General features: G+C 37.8%; 1 protein-coding gene across 1 annotated transcript in view; it reads right to left on the bottom strand.

The window, feature by feature from the left end:
• The window catches only part of Cstf3 (cleavage stimulation factor subunit 3), a 71,742-nt gene that overhangs the window by 37,955 nt on the left and 8,338 nt on the right, over positions 1 to 25,449 (bottom strand). Inside the window, exons 2-3 of the mRNA XM_051144272.1 lie at positions 19,010 to 19,111; positions 18,793 to 18,888 (exon numbers count right to left, since the gene is read on the bottom strand). Of these exons, the coding sequence (XP_051000229.1) occupies positions 18,793 to 18,888; positions 19,010 to 19,111 (198 nt within the window). The remainder of the gene's footprint in view (positions 1 to 18,792; positions 18,889 to 19,009; positions 19,112 to 25,449) is intronic.

The raw sequence follows: 25,449 nt of genomic DNA, 5'->3' as shown, positions 1-25,449 counted from the left end.
GAAACCTAACAATGTTACCAAGGAAAGCCTTTTGCGCTTCAAGGTTCCATCATAGGCACCTTCCTTATTTCTTGACCTTTGACTCTTATTCACATGCATTCGAAAGCTGTTCCTTAGGAGGTACATACCTTTGGGGGCTTTCTATTATTTATGGCACTTGGGATTGAACATGCAACGCAAATACTGTACCAGTGAGGTATGTCCCTCACCCTTTATGTCTTTATTTTGATATGCGATAAGGCTAAACTGTTCAGTCCGATCTTGAATTTGCTATGTAGCCCAAGTAGGACTGGATGTGGCATTGTTCCAGCCAGCCTGCCAAGTAGATAGATTACACATGTGTACCATCATGCCTGATCTTTTTTTAAATGTTAATGTTAATATACTAAAATACTGCCAATCAATTCTCAAAACAATCACAAAACTTTTAAGAATGCAAAAATGAAATAAAACATACATTACACATACTGAGACTAGAAGTACAAAATTGTTCAGCTTATCTGTTAACATACATGGTAGTGTTCATGTATATATCCAGGTGTACATGCCATGGTATCCATGTAGAGTCAGAGGGCAACTGATGGTGCTAGTCTTCACCTTCCAGCTTGAGACAGGGTCTTTTGTGTGTCATTGCTTAAACAGATTAGTTAACCCACTCTTGTGGGGATTCTCTTTGGCTCCAGCTCCCATCTCACCTTAGCAGAGCTGAAACTAGACACATGCCACTGCATCTGGCATTAAATTGGTTTTAGGAATCCAAACTCAGGTCCTCATGGTTTCATAACACACACTTTAACTCCTTAGATATTTATCCAGCCCCCATGGTATTTACAGGAAAGATTATGCTCAGCCTTGAAGCATCTATTGGAATCGAAACTAGGAAGAGTGACATATGCCTATATTTTCAGCACTTGGATGCCTGATGCAGGTGGGGTGAGAGTTCAGGGCTAGCTGGAAGTACAAGACAAATTCAAGGTCAGCCCGGTGTTCACACTGTCTCAAAAGTAAATGAAATTTGAGTCATCTTTTTAAAAAAACTACTTGCAGCTGGGCATGGTGATACACGCCTTTAATCCCAGAACTCTGGGGGAAAGGCAAGTAAATTGCTGTGAGTTTGAGGCCAGCTTGGCAAAGCGAGTCTGGGACAGTTAAGGCTACACAGAGAAAGCCTATCTTGAAAAAACAAAAACGGGCTGGAAAGATGGCTTAGTGGTTAAGAGTACTGGCTGCTTTTCTAGAGGACTTGGGTTTGATTCCCAGCACCCATATGGCAGCTTACAACTGTCTATAACTCCAGTTCCAGGAGATGACACCCTCACATAGTCATACATGCAGGCAACGGACAAAACAGTATCAATAAGTTTTTTAAAAAGGAAAATAAATTTACAAGGGACAGTAAGATTGGCTCAAATGGTAAGGGTGCTTGCTGCCACGCCTTAAGACTTGAGTTTAATTCTTGCACGTACATGGTATTAGACAATTAACTTCTCCAAATTGATATCCTTTGATCTCCAGATGTAGCATGAATCCACTATATGTACACACACATAAAGAAATTTAAAAACAAATCAGATTTATAGAACATTTATCATCTTTTATTAAAAATAAAAGCCAACAAGTTGGGCTAGAGAAATGGTTCAGTAGTTAAGAGTACTTGCTTGCAGAGGACTTGAGTTCAATTCTCAGCACACACACATGGCTCTAGATAAGACAATCTCTGGCATCTACAGCCACCCAAACACATGACACATACAGACATATACACATAAAAATTAAATAGAGATGTTTCAGCAGTGAGCAGGACATACTGTTCTTTTAGAGCTCAGTTCCCAGCACTCACATGGTCTCTAAATCCCACTCTAGGGAATCTACTTGTTTTCTGCACTCTGCTGGTACTTGCACTTATGTGCACATACAGCTCCTGATATATGTCTAACTTAAGAACAGTAAAGATTGTTTTCAAACAAAAAACAAAAAACAAAGAAAAACCAAGCAGAGAATGTGGCTCTGTTAGTAAAGTCCATGTCTAGCATGCCCAAAGGCCTGGGTTTAATCCTCAGCATCATGTAAAATGGTTATAGGGTCACACATCTGTTAACCCAAGCACTTCTGAGATTGGGAATACCCAAAAATACAATTTAGCAGTATTTTATTAACCTTGACAAGAAATACACTCCATCCCATAGTTTGAATGCTGTTTACTGGCCACCAGGTGTTTACTTCCAGCAAATTGAGGCAGTTTGACCATGTTGTTTCCTCTGTTGCTTTGTGTTGTCAAGCTAACTGCCATCAGTCTTAAGGTCACATTCTGTATTCTTCTGAGGACTTTTTGTTGCTATTAACTTTCATCCGATGTCTGGATGTAGCTCTCCCCAACCCTCCTGGGATTCAACAAGCATCACAAATCTGTTGACTAGAATTCTAGAAAACTCTTCAAATTTTGCTTGCCTTTGATGTTTCTCTTCTTCTAGAATGTCAAGAAATGTTTTGGTTTTTAGTCTGTTAAAGCTTCAAACTGGAGTCCTTTGATTCTCCTTTATCTTTCATTGGTGTATAATCTGTCAACCTAACTCAATCCTAGCTTTTGAAATCTTTGGAGTGCTATAGCTACCATGGCAGTTTCTTTACATACTTAGTTTTAAGCAACCAAATCGTTCCATGTCTCAGATTTGTAGCTAATCTGAGCCCTCATATGAAGGTGCATTCCTCCAGAAACGTTTGAATAATTTCCAAGCATCAGTACCACAATTTAGGCCAAGTCCCCTTAAACTGATGGTTTGAATTCTTCTCAATACTCAACCCATGTAACATTGTTACGTCATTTTAAATGGCCTTGCTGTCACGTATCAGGATTTCCCTATTCCATTCTTCAGATCAAAGAACCTTCCCTCATCCGTCCAGTTTGTAAAATGGCATAGACTTACTCCTGGGTCACCACTGTTATTCTGAGGATAGCTGTTCGGCACAAAGTTCTAAGAGAAGAAAGCATGACACTGAACCTCCAAAGCAGGCAGGTCTTGAGTTTCATCAGAGTACAGAGGGCTTTGAACAGCAGCTCAGATTCTCCCAGTTTGGCAAAACCTCTTAAGACAATGTTTAACCACTCCTTCGAGCTCCTTTTCCATTTTCTTCCCAGTGAAGCTTTGATCTTTGGAATTCTTTGTTGTACAGTCAACTCTTCAGCACCTGAAGTTTTAAAAACTCTACCCCGAAGCTTAACTTCAGATGCAAGTATCTTGTTACCCAGTTTTCTATTGCAGTACACTTCAGTAACATCAATTCCCCTCAAATTACACGGCAACTGTCTTGGAAAACAATTATTCTATGCAGCACTCTTGAAAGTGAAAAGGTTAGAGTAAAAGCCTTAACAAGATTTAAAAAACAAAGGCAAACAATATTAAACATAGGTTTCCAAGGCTTTTCTGTAAACCAAAAGCTCATCTTTCAGATATCTGAAATCTAAATATTACAGTTAAGTTAAAACAAGAATTAATATATGTTTTAATGTATGAGTGTGGACACTTGAATCATGGTATGAAGAGGCCAGAGGATAACTTAATGGATGTTGGTTCTCTCCTTCCACGTTGTGGGTTCCAGGGACTGCAGGCCTTTCTCGCCCCCGCCCCCCTTTTTTTTGAGACAAGGTAGTCCTGGCCAGCTATGTAAGCAGGTTGGCCACAAACTCACAGAGATCTGCCTGTCTTAGGCCCATATTTTCCATATTTTTTAAAAATTTTCTACTCATAGGTTATATGTTAGCATATGGAAATATGTAGTATTAGTCATACCTACCAAAGGGATGGGGAAAAGTTAAAATGGTTATCTTCTAATTCAGCAATCCAACCCATGAAATTTGACAACACAGGAACCCAAATTTTTATAATGTAAGTACATATGCAAGCATCTCAGAATTTTTACTTCAATATAGATAAATTTTATTATATCCAGTAAGAACTTTAATCTCAAAATCACAACCAGCCAATTTTTGTAATATTAGGTTAGTATAACCCTTAAATGGATAATCTTACAAAATATCTCACTCCCACCTCACTTTACATTACATATCAAGATAATTTAAAAGCTAAGACATGACTAAAATTTCAGAACTCCAGGGACTAAAGCAGAAGGATATGACGCTCAAGACAGCCTTGCAATTGAGTAAGGCAAGAAAGAGAAGATAGGAAGAAATAAGGGTGAGAAAAATAATTCTAAATGTCTACAAACCTTTCTCTAAAATTAAATGTTAGGGATGGTAGACAATTAAAAACAGCCTGTGGAGGCACTTGAGATAGTGCTGCAGATAAAAGCACACTTTGCCCTGAGCATAACAATCTAAATTTGATCCCACAGGCCCACAGTTTAAAAAGAACTCTGGTAGATTGCTTCTGACATCTACATGTGTGCTGTGTCATTTGTCTGCTTGTAAGTGTGCACATTTACACTAAATGTAATTTTAAAACACCTTTTTAAAGTCTCTTTAATGTTTGTTTGTTTGTTTGTTTAGTTTTTCGAGACAGGGCTTCTCTGTGTAACAGGCCTGGCTATCCTGGACTCACTTTATAGACCAGCCTCAAAATCAGAGATCCGCCTGCCTCTGCTAGGATGAAAGGTGTGCATGCACCACCACGCCCAGCTTCTTTAATGCTTAAGTATAAAACAGATTTTTTTCTAGATGTGTATGTTGTCATTAAAATAATCAGCCACCTAAAATTTTAGTTGTACAAGTGAAACTTTGTCATAAATTGTTATATTTTGATTTTTAGAAATTAAAATTCATAATTTGGGGCCAGAAATATGCTCAGAGACTAAACACTTGCTGTTTTTGCAGAGGCCCAGAGAGTTTGGTTTGCAGAACTGACATGGCAGCTTACAACCATCTGTAACTCGTTGCAGGAAATCTGATGCCTTTTGACCTTAATGAGCACCAGGCACATAATGTGGTGGACAGACATATACACAGGCAAAACATCCATATACATATAAATAAACTAAAGGAGCTGGAGAAACGGCCCAAAGGTTAAGAGCATTGGCTGCTCTTCCAAAGGTCCTCAGTTCAATTCCCAGCAACCACAAGGTGCCTCACAACTATCTATAATGAGATCTGGCGCCCTCTTCTGGTATGCAGGCAAAACACTGCATACATATGAGTAAATAAATCTTAAAAACAAAACAAAACAAAAAAACCCTAAAACTCAGGATTTGGAGGCATGTAATTTCCCAGCATGAATTTTCTCACACATAATCTTAAAAATGCACACAGCAAATAAACTAGTTATTTTCTGTGCAATTGATCAGCTAGACACTGACAACATAGTTTCTTTGCAGTTGGCAGTTCATATGAAAACATTTTCTTCTCTCAAAATATAAGACTATGGGATATTAATTTGTTTTTCTCAAAGTACATAAAATAATTAAAGTGGAAAGAAGTTTTTATAGCTTTTCAGTTTTAGCATTTGAAAGTAAAAACTGAAAGCAAAAGAGAATTTCTAACCAATACACAATTTGTCTTTAAGAACTGACAGTAGGATGAGCATAGCAGTGGGTGTCTTCAACCCCTGAACCCCAGAGGCAAAGGCTAACAGAGTCCTGAGTTCAAAGCCATCTGATCTACATTGTGAGCTCCAGGACAACCAGGGCTATATAGTAAGATCCTGTCTCAAAACAAGTAAACAAAAACTAGATAGTACAGATAGCTGGGTAGGTAGGTAAGTAGATTGATGGGCCGAAGGATGGATGGATGGACTGAACAGTAAGCAGGCACTAGGAAGATGGCTCAGAGGTTAAGAGCACAGGCTGTTCTCCCAGAAGACCCATGTTTAATGTCCAGTACCCACTGGTGGCTCATAACTTTCTATAATCCCAGTTCCAGGGGATCCCATTCCCTCTTCTGGCCCTTGTGAGCACTGCACGTAAGTAGTGTAAAGCCACATACAAGCAAAACACACACACAATTATTTTCCATTACTTAGCTCCTAAACTTGCACTTTTCTGTAACAAAATTATTCACACTTTTTCTTCAATGTCAACAATCTAGCTCATGTTCTTGTACCTAAGAAAACTTTCATGGCATCTGCTTTTAATCTCAGCACTGTGAAGGCAGGGCTACATACATAGTAAGATCCTGTCTTAAACAAACCGAAGTCTTCATGTAATAGTTTATTCAGAATGTTGGAATGCCTAGAAGCAAAACTCAAGCTTAAAACCCATCAAGCTAAACTAGGGATAATGTGCCCTATAATGCAGTTCTTCAGAGGTAGAAACAGCAAGAGCAGGAGTCAAAGCCAGTCTAGGATTTCTAATACTCAAAGCACGCTTCTCTCTCTCCCTCAGTAAAGCCTCTCTTCGCCAAGGATCCCTAGCTAACTTCCTCTCTACACTTCAGGCTTCGGGGGATAAATCTTTAAGAGGATTCCCTTGCCCTGCCCTCTCTATATTTTGTCTTCTACACCAAAGATGTACATAGCAACTAACAACATCTAGCACGTTTTTACTCAGTACACAGTGCAAAGTTAATAAACTTTATAATTTACAAATCTTTTTCTTTTTTTCTTTCTTTCTTAAGATAAGGTTTCTCTGTGTAACAGAGCCCTGGCTACCCTGGATTCACTTTGTAGGCCAGGCTAGCCTGAACTCAGAGATCCACCTGCCTCTGCCTTCTAAGTGCTGGGATTAAAGGCATGCACCACCATGCCTGGTCCCAGGTACCCTTTCTAACAATCTATGGGTGTAATATTTTTAGAACTACCGAAAAATTTATCTGATTAAAACTAATGCCAGCATATAACAAAGCACCTGTTTCATTCTACTAAAACCCTCACCTTATTAAGGTTCTTTAAAGGATGAGACTTTCACATAAACAAAACAAACAACTCCACAGACTTGACTATTTGTAAACACAATTCTGAGCTGTCTATATAGTCTTTTTGTTGTTGTTTTATTTTTAGAATTTTGAGACAGGGTCTCACTATGTAGCACTAGATGTCCTAGAACTCATTATGTAGTTCAGGCTGGCCTAGACTCAGAGATCTTCTGCCTCCCAGTGCTAGAATTAAAGGTACATAGTACCACATCTGGCCCTGCCTGACTATATAACCTTCTTAAAGTTGTAACTACTACATAATTTTCTACCCATTAAATTCTTTGGAATAGTAAAAGTAAAATTATAGAGCTCTTCAAAATTAGAAAGCAAAATTGAAAGCTGTAGCACAGGTAAATGACTTAGACTGTAAAATATAATGGACTTTAAGAATAAACTTAGCAGTAGTTTAACAAATCTATCTGTATGAAGGGATTTCCTCTCTGTAATGTAAAATGGAACATTTATTAGAGGCTTAGCAAACCATAAATCACAAGTAACACGAACCCAGGTCTGGCATTATACAGCTGTAATTCCTGCACTCAGGAGTCTTAAGCAAGACTCTCACAAGTTTGAAACCAGTCTGCATTACATATTGAATACAAACAAAACCAAGTAACTAGAAATGTTGATATAGCTCCAATAAATGTGGGGTATTTATTCCCTCTAAGACTCTTTTGTTTTTCGAGACAGGGTTTCTTTGTGTAGTCTTGGCTGTCCTGGACTCATTTTGTAGACCAGGCTGGCCTCGAACTCATGGCAATCTACCTACCTCTGCCTCCCAAGTGCTGGGATTAAAGATGTGCGACACCACGCCTGGCCTAACACACTTTACACTCTCTACATTTAATTATGACCCGTTGCTAAAACAGACTCAGATGATCTGTCTTAAAATACTGGGAATGTGAAGAATTTCAAGAGCTGGGGCAGCTTGTATAGGGCATTTATCTAGCATGTACAAAGCCCTGGGTTTAATAACCCCAGCACTGAAATTAAAATAACTAACAAATGTGTTCTTTCCAGTTATTTGAAAGACTTCAAAAAAATACAAATGACCTGTGCCCTCAGTTACTTCAAATCAGACCCATGCAGGTACAGGTAAAAAAGCTAGTAACACATAAATTCTGAGGAGGTAAATGTCTAAAGACAAATTGCAAACAATATAATCTCAGAAGTAGCCATTATTATGACTTGGGGGGGGGGGGGATATAACATTTTCTTATGTTAGAAGTAAGTGTGAGAGACCAGGCAGTGGTAGTGCTCAAGCCTTTAATCCCAGCATCTGGGAGACAGAGGCAGGCGAATCTCTCAATTCAAGTCCAGCCTGGTCCACAGAGCAAGTTCCAGGATGGCCAGGGCCAACAGAGAAAGCCTCTCTCAAAAGGAAGTATGAGATGTACGCTTACTTTGAGAAAAACAATCACAATCTTCATCTGAAAAAAAAGTACATAGGGAGCAGGGAATCTCCACCTAGCATGAATGAGGCCCTCAGTTCGAATGTCTAGCGCTATATAAAGGGGGCATGGTGGCTCCTACCAGTAACCAAATCACCCTTCCCCCAAAGCAAATACTTACAAAAAAGATGCTGAAAAACAGTATACAGAATAGTACAAAGAATTTGTGAGATAACACATTACATAAAACAAGTCAGATATAGTGACTCACATGTATAATCCTAGCATTTGGGAGACTGAGGCTATGTAACTAAATGTTTTAAAACAAAGCATAATTTGAGACTGCATATAAATTACTGTACTCCAACAGCTTCTAAAAGATTCACCAGAAATTCTTTTAAAGTAATTTTATGTGGTTGAGTAATCTATTTTTAAAATGCACCTGGAATTCTGAAAGTCTTACACGAACACAGCTAATAAAAGAAACTAGCAGCCATGTGTGGTAGTGCATACCTTTAATCCCAGCACTCAGGGAGGCAAAGGCAGGCAGATCTCTATGAGTTCGAGGCCAGCTTGGTCTACAAAACAGGACAGCCAAGGCTACACAGTAACTGTGTATGTGTGTGTGTGTTGGGGGGGGGAACTAGCAAGAAAAAATGAATTACATATTAACCTGAAATATATCTGCTTTCATACTCTGTTTCTTGGTAGATAATGATTGAGAGCCCAGATTAAGGAATTAGAATTATTAAGTCCTCAGTTTAGTTTAAACTAAGTATCTGGGGAAAAAAAAAAAAAACATAATCCATACATCAAAAAGGTAAATTATGACTAACCATAACACACAGGAAGATAAAGTGTTACACAAAATTTTTATTTTTGAGACAGGCTCTCTCTACCTGGCTCTGACTGGCCTCAAAAATCAGAGATCTACCTGCCTCTGCCCACTGAGAACAAGAATAAAGTACTGGCCACTATGCAGGCTTACATATTTTGAGTACTTGGAGTTGAACCCAAGGCTACAGAAGGGAACTACCACTGAACTACATACCAGCTTTTTTCAAAGTCTCACTAATTGCCCAGGCAGGCCTTAGCCTCCTGCCTCAGCCTCCTCAAGTATCCAAGATTACAGGATCCTCTAAATGTGTGAATTCTAAACCTGTACTCACAGAGTAAAATATTCAAAAGAGAAACTGCATTGGTATTGAAAAGATTATTTCCCCTTATCACTCCTTAACAATAGAGCACAAGTATGTCCACAGTGACTGCATTGTAGCAGGTATTTTAAGCAATTCAGAGATGAATTAGAGCATATAGAGAGGAATTAAAGTATATTTAAGTTAAATAGACTTGAGCATTGTGGATTTGAGATCTAGGACTTCCATGGGTATCAAGGGATGACTGACCACAGGGGAAATGTTAAAAACTGGCCAATCAATGCAAAGAACATGTTGGGAGTGTTTGGCATGTTCATCCAATCCAAGATGAAATAATTTTGAAATAGACATAAAATACACTATAAAAACAGCTTCTATTTTCGAGGCATGCTAATCTACACCTATAATCCTAGAACTTAGAAAGCTAAATAAAGCAGGAAGCTCACAACTTTAAAGGCAATCTGGAAAAAATATAAAATGTCCATTTAAAAAAAATACAAACATTTAATAATCATTTTGTGCCACAAAAGCAAATTAAATTTATATAATCTGGACTGTCAACTCTAAGTACTTATAATCTAATGCTTTAAGCATTTTGGTACCTACCAGGTTCCAACAATGAGAACCACAAAATCCAAATATTTTAATTTCGTACATATGGGTGCATTGCTGGGTGTCTGTGTACCACCTGTATGCGGGGATCCTTCAGAGGCTAGAAGATCCCCTGGAACTGCATTTACAGCTGTGAAATCATGTGGGTGCTGGGAATTGAACTCCTCTCCCAGAAGAGCAACCAGTGTTTTTAACTGCTGAACCATCTATAGTCCTTCCAATTTTAATTGCAATACAAAACCAAAACTGATAATCAATAAAGGAGTTAAAGGAATGCTATATAAGAAACTTAAAACATTTTAATTTAGCACTCATTTAAACTATTAAAATGTATGTTAGTTACTGGAAAATGTTATCACTAATTTTTTCCAGTTTAAGTGATTCTCTAATAAAATATGACACTTCCTTGAAGCCTGTTTGAGATTCTTAACAGTTTGGCTTTTTAAATGTTGAGTTCTAATTTACTGGGGAGGGGAAGCATGTACCATGGCACACATGTGAAGGTCAGAGGACAACTTTGGGGCATTAGTTTTCTTATTCTACCATGTGGTCCCTGGATACTAAACTCAGATCATCTTTTAAGTGGCCAAGTGCCTTAGCCTGGCTGAGCCATCTCCTTGGGTAGATGGTCCTGTAGAACACATAGCAGTGTTGGCCTTCAACTCATTTTCGTGTCTCTGTACCCTAAGTGCTGGGATTCTAGAGAACAACAGCATTCCTGGAAGGTTTATAAAAAGGTTATGGAACAAGGGCTCAGAGGTTAAGAACACTCACTGCTCTTGTAGAGTTCCATTCTCTGTCCCATACGGTGGCCCACAACTGCCTGTAACTCCAGTTCTAGGTGATCCAATAGCCTTTTCTGGCTTCTACAAGGTATTGCACTCATGCATGCAAAACCACATACAAACATACAGACATAATTTTAAAAAACAAAAATAAAAAAACCAACAATCAATTTGCTAAGTAAAAAACTTCCCCAGTACAAAAGCTCACACTTATGGAGGCAGGCAGGTAAGAGTTTAAGGCTCGCCTAGATCTATAGCAAGGCCCTGTCCAAAAGGGAGGGTGGTGATGGTGGAAAAGAATTCAGCATATTCCTATCCCTGACTGTAGGTCTAATAAATGGCTACAACATTTCCAAACACCTGATAGACACCTCAGAACACTTGATTACGTAAGCAAAGAACAAAATCACCATTCCTACAAGGCCAGGAAATGGTCAGCAGACAATAAAATTTGACTGTTGTCTTCTAAGGTTTCAACTCACTAAAGCTGCAGGGAGAAACACTTATTTACCTACCATGTGTTCTTGTTAAAATATCATATTATAATACTGGAGTAAAAACTCAGGCTTGTGTGCAAGCTTTGGTTCCAAAGTGTAATGACTTGATGCACTCACGTGTAAGGAACCTAAATTATCTTCTCACTATACAGTTCACAGTTGAAACAATATCCTCCTTTGCTTTAAATGCGCCAGTGGTTGAGCATTTAAGGTACTGAGTGAAAACAATTGAAGACCATTATCACTGAGTGTTCAACACTATTTCTTTAAATGTACTATAAAAGGCTGCAGAAATTACCATAAAAAAGCACCCCCCCCCCTTTTGGAGGGATGGCCCAGCCATTAAAAACTAGGCTCACAACCAAAAAAAAAAAAAAAAAAAAAAAAAAAAAAAAAAAAAAAGAAGAGAGAGAGAGAGAGAGAGAGAGAGAGAGAGAGAGAGAGAGAGAGAAAGTCATCTCCCATTGTGAATTTTGTTTTGTTTTGTTTTTTCAAGACAAAGTTTCTTTGTATAACAGCCCTGGCTGTCCTCTGCCTCCTGAGTGCTGGGATTAAAGGTGCGTGCCATCACGCCTGGCTCCATGTGTGAAATTTAAGGTAAAGAAAATTATATATGTTTTATGCAAAAGGTAAGATTTTTCAATCTACAACTGAGCATATTTAGGAATATTTAGATTTAAGATTGAAAAAAACAAACCCAACAGCTCTTGGATTTTAACTTTTAGTATCACAATACATTATTTCAAAACTGTATGTTTACCTTTGCATTTGACACAAATGTCTTAAGAACTATTGATTAACACCTCCAAACAGGAAATTTTCTTTGGAAGTCAAAGGCATACAGAATGGCTACTTACCCACATTAAGCTTCCCTGGGCCTAAGAAAAGCAGGTTTTTCAACAAGTTGTCAAGGCAAATATTCACTATTATTCACTATCTTTGTCAAATGGCTGTGCATTCCAAAAGATGGGGGAACATCCATAGATTTCAAGTTATTACATATACTAACTAACTATTTGTTTCTTGCTAGGAATTTTCTAAGAGAAAAACAGTTCAGTAGTATCTGGGCATCAATGTCAGCACTGAGGAGGCTGAGGGAGGATTATCCTGAGTTGGAGACCAGTCTAAGTTACAGAGTAACACTGTCTCAAAATGGAACAGGGCTAATGAGACACTAAGACTCTAAAATTGCTTGTCATCAAGTATGGAAACCTGAGTTCAATTCCTCAAACAGTCAGTGGAAGGAGGAGAGAACCAACTCCCAAATTTCCTGAGTTCAATTCCTCAAACAGTCAGTGGAAGGAGGAGAGAACCAACTCCCAAATTTCTGACTTCTGCTATGTTATGCTATGGTGCTCTTACACACAATAAAACAATAAAAAACCAAACTAATTCACCTAAGTGTTATAGAGTATGCCTGTACTCCCAGCTGCTGGGAAGCAGAGCTGGGAGGATGAGGGGGAATTTAAGGACATCCTTGGCTACAAGCATGAACCCAGCCTAAATTAAATCATCCTCTCAAAAGATCTCTCTCTCTCTCTCTCTCTCTCACACACACACACACACACACACACACACACACACACACACACCCTACCAAAAATGTGAAATATGATTTATAAAAATTAATATTTACTTTTGTTTGTGGGTATGGAGGTCATTGGATAACTTGAGGTTGTTTTTCTCCTTTCACCATGTGAGAGCCCAGGATTGAACTCAAGCTGCCAGGCTGTGGCTGAGTGCTTACATCCATCCAGCTCCAAGGTCATTCAAAATGTGGCACATGCCTGTAATCCCAGCATGCAAGAGTCTTGACATGAGACATGTCTTTAAGAAGGGAGTTGGGGGGAGGGGAGGATTCCAAGAACCTTTTGTTTTTTAATAAAGTCAATTGCCACATGTTCAAAGTTAGAGACCCTGAAAAGTCTTATGTGTGCTGGAATTATTTGTATTTTCAAATATGGAAGTTGAATGTACAATACTGTAAAGCATTTAAGCAGTTTTTACTCATGGATACCATATTGGGGTATATCTTCACCTCTTGAGATGGGAGAGAACCATAGAGGATAACACCAAGATGATCCTCTATGATTTCTCTCTCTTTCTCTCTCTCTCTCTCTGGGCTGTCTGTAGTGATGGCTCAGCAGTTAAGAGCAACAAGACATGAGTTTGGTTCGCAGGATAAACAGGGTGGCTCACAAACATTTGTAACTCCATTTCCAGAGAATATGATGCCTTGTTCTGACCTCTGTGGACTTTAGGCATGCATGTGATGTACATTCACACAGGGAAAACATTCATAAAACATAAATCTAAATAATTTTAGGATTAATTTTATTTTTACTATATGTATGTATGTTTGGAGATAAGTACACGAGTGCAGTCGCCTCTGGAATCCCAGAGATCACCAGGTTACCTGGGGTGGAGTTATAGGCAGTTGTGAGCCTCCTTATGTTAGTGCTGGAAACTCAGAGCAATATTTGATACTAACTACTGAGTCATCTCAAAAGCCCTAACTTATAATCTTCAAGTCTACATTCTCACAAAATTTTAAAAAGTACTGTTATTCCACAAAAGTGTAAATTCAGGCTGAAACACTAATATCGTCAAGAAAACCTCAAACTACATGATCTAGGAGTTCTGTTTCACAATTAACTTGAGATTATACATCTATCATAAATCTACTTAGTCTTTTTCTCTATTTTCAGATTCTTTTTGAGTTTTTGACACAGCTCTCTCACTGTAGCTCAGGCTAGAATGGAAATCACTAGTAGCACAGGCTGGTCTAGAACTTGTGACAAGCCACATACCTTTCAAGTGAGTTATGAGTCACCACCTACCCAACACTAGAATTCTGATTTACCAATTGACAAGTCCAGGCCTGATGAGATGGCTCAGAGGGTAAACTTGCTTGCCTTACTACCAAGTCTGACAATCCAAACCTGACTCCTAGTCTACATGGTAGATAGAGAGGAGCTGTCTAATGACCTCCACAGGCAAATGATGGCACAAGGGCAAGCATGAATACACACAAATTAAAGTGAATATGAAATTAAAGTTGAGAAATTTAAAGAACTTTAATTAGCAGAATACTTTGCCTAAAAAATGGCTAAATGTCAGAAAAAGAATCCTTCCTAGAAGGAAAACCCTGTAAGGGTTTCTTTTTGTTTTGTTTTTTCAAGTCAGGATTTTTCTGTGTAGTCCTGGCTGTCCTAGATTCACTTTGTAGACCAGGCTGGCTTCGAACTCACAGTGATCCGCCTGCCTCTGCCTCCTGAGTGCTGGGATTAAAGGTGTGCGCCACCACATCCATCTTAACTTCAAGTTTTAAAAAAACTATTAGGACTATAGACTGCTAACAATAGTGACAATACTTAAATATCGATGCTAAAAAAATGGGTGGGGAAAAGGAGAAAGATACAATGAAACATAAAAATATTTTACTATTTATAACAGTAAATATGGAAATACTTCAGTCATTCATAAAAAAGTACTATAATTATCCAAAGTCCTTTCAGATACCTGATCACTCAGTTATGGTGATTCTTATCATTTTCTCTATATTTATACATTTAAGAAACAGTAGATTAAGAAGAGTTTAGAGTAAAATCTGAATAATCACACAGACATGGACCAACATTTATTACAAACAGGAAAAGTAGATCTAGTAAGAGTACAGATTTTTTTTTTCAATAAAGGGCTATAAAGCTTAAGTAAAGAAATTTCCATAGTCTACATAATTTTATCTGCATTTAAAAATCACATTGCTCGGTATACACAAAACATTGTAATACAGTAATTTAAACTACTACGTAAAGGCATTAAAACAGAATCAAGAATGGAGAAATTTATTTCAATTTAAGTCACTCATGTTCCATCTTAGAGTTCACGTCCATTTTCCAAGTAAGGTTATTTTGAGAAAAGCAAAAAATGATACTTTACAACCTACTATTTATAAGGAAAGAAAAAACAAGTATAGAGCAAAGAATTCACATTTAAAAATTTAAATGAAAAGCCATCAACTCTCTACATGCTTTATTAAATCACAGCTTCCACAGACAGCAAGGTGCATCATTGCTATTACCAGCAGCATAACTTCTTCCTCCTTCACCTATCTTCCTGTTTGCAAACTCTTATGAATATGGCTCAATTCAAGAAAAATTACTTGGAATAATAAAATATTGTACCTTACATGTTATCACAGTTATTACCTAACTATGTGAAAAGCTACAGAAACCACAAAGAGGGAGAGATATTTAGAGGACTATAGAAAAATTATGTAATGTTCTTCAATTCCGTGGTAACCTAGTGACCTATTAAATCTCTGAGGAAAGTAGCTCTGAAAGAGTGCTGAAGTTCATTAGGCTAGAAGACCCTAAAAAACTGAAGAAAAGCTAAAAAGACTTGAGTTCACTTAAGACATCAAAAGCAATTCAATAACGCTGCAGATACACTAAAATATTTCTTTTACATAAAAACTAGGAAGTCATATTTAGATACTGTCTCTGATAACACTATCGTGTTACTTCTTGTTTTTTGTATTAAATCTTTTGGGCCAGAAGTTATGGAACACCAAAGAAAAGCAATGCATTTTGAAGACGTGAGACAAAAATGATTCTAAATATTGTAACAGTAAGTATGTTGGCCTAATTTTCTAAAAATATGATTTGATTCAAATGTGCACCCACTAGGAGAATTTTATCTCCAATACTTTTAAACTATAGAATAATAATAATAACAACAACAACAATAACAACCACCACCACCACCAGGAAAGCAAACACTCAAGTAACAAATCAAGGGTCCCATTTTAAAATGTATATTTTACATAGATAAATTTACACAATCCTGTGTGTAAGCTTTTTTCCTAAATAACTGTTTTGATTTTTTGTTTTGTTTTGTTTTGTTTGAGACAGGGTTTCTCTGTGTAGCCTTGACTATCCTGGACTTGCTTTATAGACCAGGCTGGCCTCAAACTCACTACGATCTGCCTGCTTCTGCCTCCCAAGTGCTGGGATTAAAAGCGTGCACCACCACCACCCGGCCTAGTAACTGTTTTTGATATACTCTTTATTTTTAAATTCATATTTCACACTTAAAAATAATTTCAAAAACTATTTTCTTTTGCTCCTTCTGTATTGAAGCAGAATTTATAAGAAATGTCCCAGGGGAAGCATTTTTCCTAAAGAAAACATATTTACTTAAGATGTTTGTTTTAATAGAAAAAAGATCTAATGTGTTTAGCTGAATGTGACATCATAATTGCCCCACCATGAAATACTGAGTTACAACAATGTGTTAACAAAGCTTTATTTTCTTGAGTGTGCATACAGGATGTTATAAAACAGTAAGTACTCTAAATAGGTTATGTTTTCAACAAAAAATAAAGGTCACACTGAGTGACATGATCAAAAAAAATTTTAGCTTCTTGTGGGTCAAAATATAAATGTGAAAATAAATATTAAGAGTAAACCAGGAAAGAGAAAGACAGCTTAGGTGTGTATTTCTGAAACCAGCATTTAACATTGTAATTCCTAAACCAGAAATATAGTAAGTTAAACACAAATATATTTGGTATCATTTTTCTCAGTAATAATTTTTATACATATACATATTTCTGTGCATCTTATACATACATACATATATATTTGTGTGTGCACATGTGTGTGTGCCTGAGTGTAAAACAGCTGCAAACATTACCACTAGACAAACCAGGCAACTCCTAGCAGCTCTGAACTGTTATATGAATAAAATCTGTTACTTAAAAAATCTTTCAGCCTCTTGGAATAACACCTACTCTTTTTGCAGTTTTTTAAGAAGAATATAGTTTATATCTTTTATGTAGGGAGGAAAAGAAACTTTTTTTGCATTTATAATTGCAGAAATAAAACCTCATTGCCAATTTCATCTTAACTTACAATCTGAATTTTGGAGAAAGAATTTCATAACTTAGAGGGTACTTCTTTGTTTTCCAAAAATAATTATCTTTCAATCATGTTCGTTTTCTGTGAGTTTAAATATAAACTAATGTGTTTGTAAAGTCAGACTAGAAAGTGAAATGAGTGTAGGTGATCTGGGTTGTTTTATCAAGTAATAGGAAACAGTATTGTCTTCAGCATACATGAGACAGGCCTGCTGAGTTTCAAGCCCATCTACCTTGATGATTTAAATATAGAGAGGAACAAAATGGTTCCAGAGAGCACGTGATGAAACCTTAAAGATATGGTTATGGGTCAAAGTACCAGATTCATGACATAATTACCCTCTCATACAAACACACACACACACACACACACACACACACACACACACACACACACACACACACACACACAATGTTCCTATTACTACCTAGTAATTTCCCTTCCCCCAAAATAACACAATCTAAACTACAGCACAGCTTCATTTGAGTATACTGGAGCCTCTGTTTAAATATGTTCCTGGTTGGGACTATTCTGAAGATGCATCACAGGTGATACTGTGCTACATAGTCTATTCAGTACCACTGATAGTTAAAGCCTTTCAGAGGCCCCAAAAAGACTCAGACATCATCAAATTCCAACTACAGCTGAGGCTGCAGAGTACTTATGTTTGAGAATGGATACTAAAAAATATTAAAAGTACTGCATAAATAGTAGAAATAAAATAAACAGTTATCATTTTCAGCTTAATGTGGATATTCCAACTACTTCTGTCTTTTCCTTCCATCCCATTAATTTATAATCTGTGAGTGATTACTTATTGCCAATTAACATTGGCACATTAACACTTTATTATAGCTTTGACCATTAATTCTAGTCTTTAAAAATAAATTTTGTTTGTTTGTTTTTAAATCACAGTCAAGAATGGGACCTTATTCATTAAAGTAAACAAGCCTGACTTTAAGTTAAGACAAACAGAAAGGAAAAGAGAAATCAAAATATCATAGGGGTAAATTATGATTAGAAAGTTTGAGTCATATTAGCTTATTCTTGTATAATGTAAGCTTTATCATTTGGCAAAATAACTGTAAATTACTGAAGTGCTTAAACGGACAAACCATGCATTTTTCACAAAATTAAAATGTGAAATAATTATTCTCCAAAATGTTTCATTTCGCCAGACATTTAAAATACTCTTATTAACTAAATCAACATTTCTGTATTTTCGTATTAGTTTGTTATAGGAATAAAAGAAAAATGAGTTCTAAATAAATGACACAGGAGGCAATAAATTGACACGACAAGTAAATAAAAGGCTAAAGCACTCCAACACCATTGAAACTGTTTTAATGTTGTTGCAAATCCAAAATGCAACAATCATCAGCTTGTGAGAGACCCAAATTTCAAAGTCACTTTAATTACTCCTTCATGCCTATTTTACAAAATAAAGGCAAAGACATTTAAATCCTCCTTGTCCTGATTATACGACACTCCTAACTTTTCTATCACTATAGTGTAAGCTGTAATTCCCATCAGATGCTATATAAGAAAAAATAAATAAAATATTAACCTCTGCTTCAATGTACAGTTTCCAGAATCTGCCAGAACTGGGGAACTGGGCAACAAGGCGCTCGTAAGTCTTCCGTGCTTTGTCTATAGGTTGATTCTAAAATTAAAAACCAATAAACAGCATTTACAATGTTAGGACTATGAGAATATTATTACTGCAGAGTCAAGTAGTGTGATTGGACCCATAGAGAAGGAAATGTAAGCCTGTGTCACTAAACCTGTGCCTCTCGAATGAGAATGCTCCAAGCATCAAGGTCATATGGATTCTCTTCTAATTTCTTTTCCGCTTTCTTCACCTTCTCTGGGACATACTCAGCTGCCTGAAGAGGGAAAAGAACAACAACAAACTGAAGTCACTGTTCCAGAAATCTCATTAAGTCAAGAACAAAACCCATATCTGTCCCTAGATCCAATGTTAGTACAAAGTGTTAGAACATCAGTTTAAGAGGAAGGCATTATCTGGACTATATGAAATGCATACTTTATCAACAGTTACAGGTGGACATGGTGGTGCATGCCTTTAATCCCAGCACTGGAGAGGCAGGATCACTGAGGGAATCCAGCCTAGTCTACACAGCAAGTTCAAGAATAACCAAGACTGCACAAAAAGAATAAGTGATTATTTTTGTTCAATAAAAATGAACTTTAATTTTTATGTAAGATACTTAAAAAACATAATCTGTAGTTTATGAACACAGTGAAAACTACATGAAAAGATTAAGATGTAGCTCTATTGTTAGTGTCTGCCCAGTATGCATGTAGTCTCAGGCACCACACACACTGGGTGTGGTAGTTCACTCGAGTAATTCTAGCACTCAACAGGTTGAGACAGGAAAATCAGAAATAGAAGGCGATCCTCGCTTACATGTGAGCTCTTTGCCAGACTGTGCAGAGGCAAGACGATCTTTGTATATTTTTGAGGCCAGATTGGTCTATATAGTGAATTCCAAGCCAGTCAGGGATACATAGTTAGACCCTGACTCCAAAATGGTGTTTTCCAGAGGGGGTGGGGTTGATGAGACATACACGAAAGGGCAGCAGTAGCCTCTAAGCTTATTAGCTTAAAGTCCAGTCAATAATGTAAAAGTCTGCGGTGTGGGGGTGGGGTGAGAATACAGGGACTGCAGGCATCTAGTTCAGTAGCAGAGTGCCAACCTAGAGTAAAGAAAGCTGTTTGCCTGGAGCCAAGCTGTGTTTGCCTGATGGAAAAAAGGGAAAATAACTTTTTAAACACCAAAAAAGAAAAAAAAAATTTATCCAATGGAATAAAAAGAAAATTTTCTATAATTAACAGATATTTTCATTGTTGAGGTAAGGGGAAGCAGGTAGCAACACTGACCAAAATTTAATATGATTATCTGATACTGAGTATCATTTCTAGGAATTTACGTTGTAGTATAACAACGTAAAAGAAAACGGTCAGCTACTGGCCTGCTGTGTAAGACTACCAATAATTTAAGTAGCCATGTCTGAAAGAACCAGTTATTATGAAATTTGGAGTCACTGAAAACAGTAAGAATAAGTAGCAATATATTTCAATATCTATCATAGTGACTAAGACTTAAGGTGGACATAGGGCACATATGTATAATATAGATACTTATTTGGACACCACACCCTTAGAACTCTGAATTTTCACTATTCAACGAGAAACAATTGTTCAATGCCTATATTCTAGATGTTGTTGAAGGAGTCCTTGCACTTGACAAAGTGGAGAATTATTTCAAAAGGCTTCCTACTTGAAAAACCAAACAAAAATGTTTTAGAGGGGCATGGTGGCTCATCCCTGCAATGTCAGTACCTAAGTCGCAAAAGAAATAACAATGAGTTCAAGGACAGCCTGTAGCACTAAGTAAAAACTTGTCTCAAAAGACAACCAAGAAAGCTGGGGAGATGGCTCAGCAGGTAAAAGCTGCTGCTGCTCGTTCAGAGGATCCATGACTCCCTAATGCCTGTAATTTCAGCTCCAGGGAATCTGGGAGTCTCTTTTGGCACCCTGGGATCACCCTACCCCCAAAATACACATAAATAATATACACAGAAACAAAAAATTTAAATAACCAAGAAATTTTGTTTTGAGATAACTATAAAACAGTAATTACAGCTGGGTGTGGGCTCTAATGTCTAGCACTTGGGAGGCAGCTCTGTGAGTCCCAGGCATCTAGCAGACAGACCTTATCTGGGGATAAGGGTGAATGGGAAGCAAAAATAAAGACTGAAAAAACTTAGGGTTCCTAAAATGGGCTTCAAATCACAGGTTAAAATTAGCCTAAGAATTGGTTCAGTTCCCAGCACCCATACTGAACCTCACAACAATCTGTAAGCCTAGTTCCAAGAGATCCAATGCCTTCTTCTGGTCTCCTCAGACACAAGACATGCCCATGGTATACAGAGATACATACAACCAGGCAACACACACACACACACACACACACACACGCCAGAGAGCGAGAGAGACAGACAGACAGAGACAGAGAGCATGAGCAGTTAAGATTAAATAACAACTATGCATTAAGGAGGCTGGCAAGACTGCCCAGCAAGTAAAGGCATTTCCCATGAAAACTTGATAACCTTCCATACCTGGAACCCAGAAAAGTTGTCCTCTGACCTCCAAGCACCCACATATACACATCACGCATGAGCAGCACAATTAAAAAAACAAAAAACTAAAAGGATGATTAAAGAAGGAAGGATTAATAATATGGTTAAAAGTTAGTCAAGTCCTGCTTTGCATTCATGAGGACTTGAGTTCAGATCCCAGCACCTGCCTCAAAGGACTAGGCAGATAATGAGAGGAAGCTACTCACTACTCACTCCATGCAACACAGGCACACTTGCACGTCACACTACAGAACAAGGAAAACTCATGCTTACTAGGACATGCAAAAAAGGAGACATGGTACTGTATATCTGGTCAAAAGACTGTGACAGTGAGGGCCACAGGCCTTTCTAAGGAAGCTACAAATGTTTTACTACACGGACATGATGTACCTGTCAGATTACCTTCTAAATAATCATGTTTATGCCCATATATTAGTGATGCTACCAGGTTTGGTCAGAGAATATTCTGTTTGCAATGAATTGTAGTAATTATCACAGACTCATGACTGCTCAAAGTGACAAGAGTAAGTGACTGCTGAATGCTCAGCTTTAAGTTGGACATCTACATTACCTTCCCCCAAGGCTCACTTTGGAAGAGGGACTAGAAATGATTAAAAGCCCAGAGGAAGGGGACGTGGTGCAGAAAGCTGCTATCCTGGCAGCACTTGGTCACTGCACCCTAGAACACACAGCAGCTGTATTAGACCTGTAAAGTGAGGATGGGTTCTAGGCCCCTCCTGGACATCTACAGGCGGTTAATAGTTGCTGGAACAGAAAGAGACATTTTCTTTAGTGGAATGACCACCGGTAAGATGCCCATGCTCCTGAAAGCAACCCTAATGAAACTCAATGGGCTCCTTAAAGGGGAAGAGGGGAAGACAGAACATATAGAAGAGAAATTACATATTCCAGAGGAGAATCAGAGGGAGAAGGTAAGAGACAGAAGATAAAGGGGATATACAGGATCAAAATACATTAACTACATGTATGAAAATGTCATATTGAACCCAATGTGAATAATTAATATATGCTAATAATAATAATACTTTAAAAGATATACTGAGTCCCATAAGGAATGGGTTATTTATTTCCTGGCTCTGTTGCTAAAACAAAGAAACAGGACACAGAAGGAAAACTCAAGGCAAGTTTCTAGTGCTCATCTGAAATAGAGACTAAGGCTGCAACTACACAGCTCAAAAAGGACAGGTAGCCTTTAATCCCAGCACCTCAGAGGCAGAGGCAGGTGTATTTTTGAGTTTGAGGCCAGCCTGTTTGCACAATTGATTTCCAGGATAGCCAGAGCTCCAGAGTGCAATCATATCTCAAAAAAAAAAAAAAAAAAAGTACCAAAAGCCAGCTTTTGCCTTCAGGCAACACTAGTGGGAAACAAGCAGGGTAGGAACATTAAACTAAATAAATACAACAAAGCTAAGCTAACTCCCAGGGCTCGTTATCAATCACTTAATTTTCTCTGTGAATAACAACTTAATCACAATTGACTACAAGAATGGAGGTTATGGGGGCTGGAGAGATGGCTCAGAGGTTAAGGTTAAGGCCTTTCTTTTTCTCTTTCTTTGAGACAGGATTTTACTGTGTAGCCCAGGCTGGCCTTCAGCTCAAGAGATCCACCTGCTTCTGCATCTCAAGGAGAACCCACTACGCCTGGCCAAGATACCCAAAGAGATTTCTTAAAGATGTAGGTTTTATCAATGCTTGTATTAGAAATTAAAAATGAATTTAAAATATTAAAAGTACTGAACTCACTTAAATATAAGTATCTTGAGATCAAACTATATTAAGTGGTAGAGCACTTGATAGCATTTGTAAGGCTCCATGTTCAACCCCAGCACAAAGAAAACACCTTAAACATCAATATCTGAAAATAAAAAAAATAAATAAAAAGCAAGGCTGTGGTGGCACACACCTTTATTCCCAGTACCGGGAGAGGCAGAGACAGATGAATCTGAGTTCAAAGCCAGATTGGTCTATAGAGTGTGTTCCAGGATAGCCAGAGCTACACAGAGAAACCCTGTCTTAAGCCACCCCTCCTCACCCTCCCCACACTCACCAAAATAAATAAATAAATAAAAATTTAAAAAAATCAATATACATTTTATAAAAATGTACACTGTAAGACAAATAAAAAGATGGCTGTGGTTGTTTGTACACAGGCTAATCAAACTTAGGTAGTGTGCATGTTAGGCAAGAACTTACTACTGAGCTATTCCCAACCAATGGTGGTACCCTTGGGTGATCTTTTAAGCATCTAGCTGAGAGGCTGGAGAGATGCTCAGTTAAGAGTCCTGCCTGCTCTTACAGAAGACCTGGGTTCATTCCTTAGCACTCAAATGGCAACTGCCAACCATCTCTAACTCTAGTTCCAGAGTATCCCATGCCATCTTCTGGCCTCCAGGGGCACCAGGCACAAACATGGTACCAATATATATGCAGACTAAACACTCATACACATAAAACAAAATAAAGAATTTTTTTGAAAGAAGATGGGTATTGTGGTTCAGTAGTAGATAGAACATGTTTAGAAAGCTTAAAGCCCCATGTTTGAGCCTCAGCTCTCAAGTAAAATGAAAGTAATTAAAAAAAAAACCACACATCTTACATTTATTTTCGTTTTATGTGTATAGATGTTTTCCCTGTATGTCTGTGTACTATACACATGCAGTGCCCACAGAGGCAAGATGGGCATCAGATCCTTTGGAACTGAAGTCACAGGTGGCTGTTAATTGCCATGTAGACGTTGAGGGTACTGAACCCAAGTCATCTGCAAAAGCAACAAGTGTTATTGTTTGGTTAGGTGTTTTGTTTTGTTTTTCAAGACAGCATTTCTCTGTGTAGGCTGTCCTGGACTTGAACTCACAGAGATCTGCTGCCTCTGCCTCTCCAAGCGCTGGAAGTACAGGTGTGTGCCACTGCACCCAACTAAGTGTTTCTAGCTAAGTGTTCTTAAATGCTGAGCCATCTCTCCAACCCCAATAAGTAATATTTTTTAAAAGAATAAAAAAGGTTAAGGGAGTCAGGTGGATCACCATGAGTTCGAGGCCAGCTTGGTCTACAAAGCAAGTCCAGGACAGCCACGGCTACACAGAGAAACCCTGTCTAGAAAAACCAAATAAAAAATAAAAAAATAAAAAGGCTAAGGGTACAGCTCAGTGTTAAGTGTTTGCCTAGCCATGAATGAGGCTCTGGACTTAATTCCCAGCATCATAAAAACAAAAATTAATAATAACAACAATAATAATAAAGGCAAACATGCAATTTTCTGTTCGTTCTAGAGAGGTAAGAGAATAGAATAGAGCATAGAATAAAGTAACTAGCATAAGCTGGAGTGGTGTTACATAGGAGGTCAAAGTGAAATTGAAAAAGAAATTAGCTTCAGCAGGTGTGGCAACTCACACCTGTATCCCAACACTTGGGAGGATGAAAGCGCTAAGACTGAAGCAAATTCAAAAGCTAGCCTGGGTTACATAATGAGTTCTAGGACACCCTGGGCTATATACATACACATAACTTTAAAAAAGATTGTCTTTTCCTAAGTGACATGCACCAAAAATATGGAGGAGAGGGAGGAGCTATAGAGATGGCTCACTGGTTAAGAACACTTACTGTTCTTCCATAAGTCCCAAGTTCAATTCCCAGAACCCATATCGGGGTACCTCATAATCACATGCTCATAACCAGCTCTAGAGGAATCTGATGCTACCTCTGAGGGCATTGCACTCATGCAGAAATACAACACAGAGAATTAAAAATAAAGCTTTAAAAATATGAATGCTTCAGGCACAGTGGCACATGCCTGCCTCGTGTATACACCAAATTCTAGTATAGGATAATCAGGGCTACATAGAGACCTGTTTTGTCTCAATTTTACACACACACACACACACACACACACACACACACACACACACACACACTCTCTCTCTCTCTCTCTCTCTCTCTCTCTCTCTCTCTCTCTCTCTAAGGGGGGAAGATATCATTTAAAAAAGGAATGGGAAGTTAAGATGATTTAAACCTATACTTAGATAATAAACTTTTCTGT

Source organism: Acomys russatus, chromosome 4 (genome assembly GCF_903995435.1).
Source record: "Acomys russatus chromosome 4, mAcoRus1.1, whole genome shotgun sequence".
NCBI classification, from domain to species: Eukaryota; Metazoa; Chordata; class Mammalia; order Rodentia; family Muridae; genus Acomys; species Acomys russatus.
Note: the sequence above shows the minus strand (reverse complement) of the source record. Positions and strands in the feature narration are given on the sequence as shown.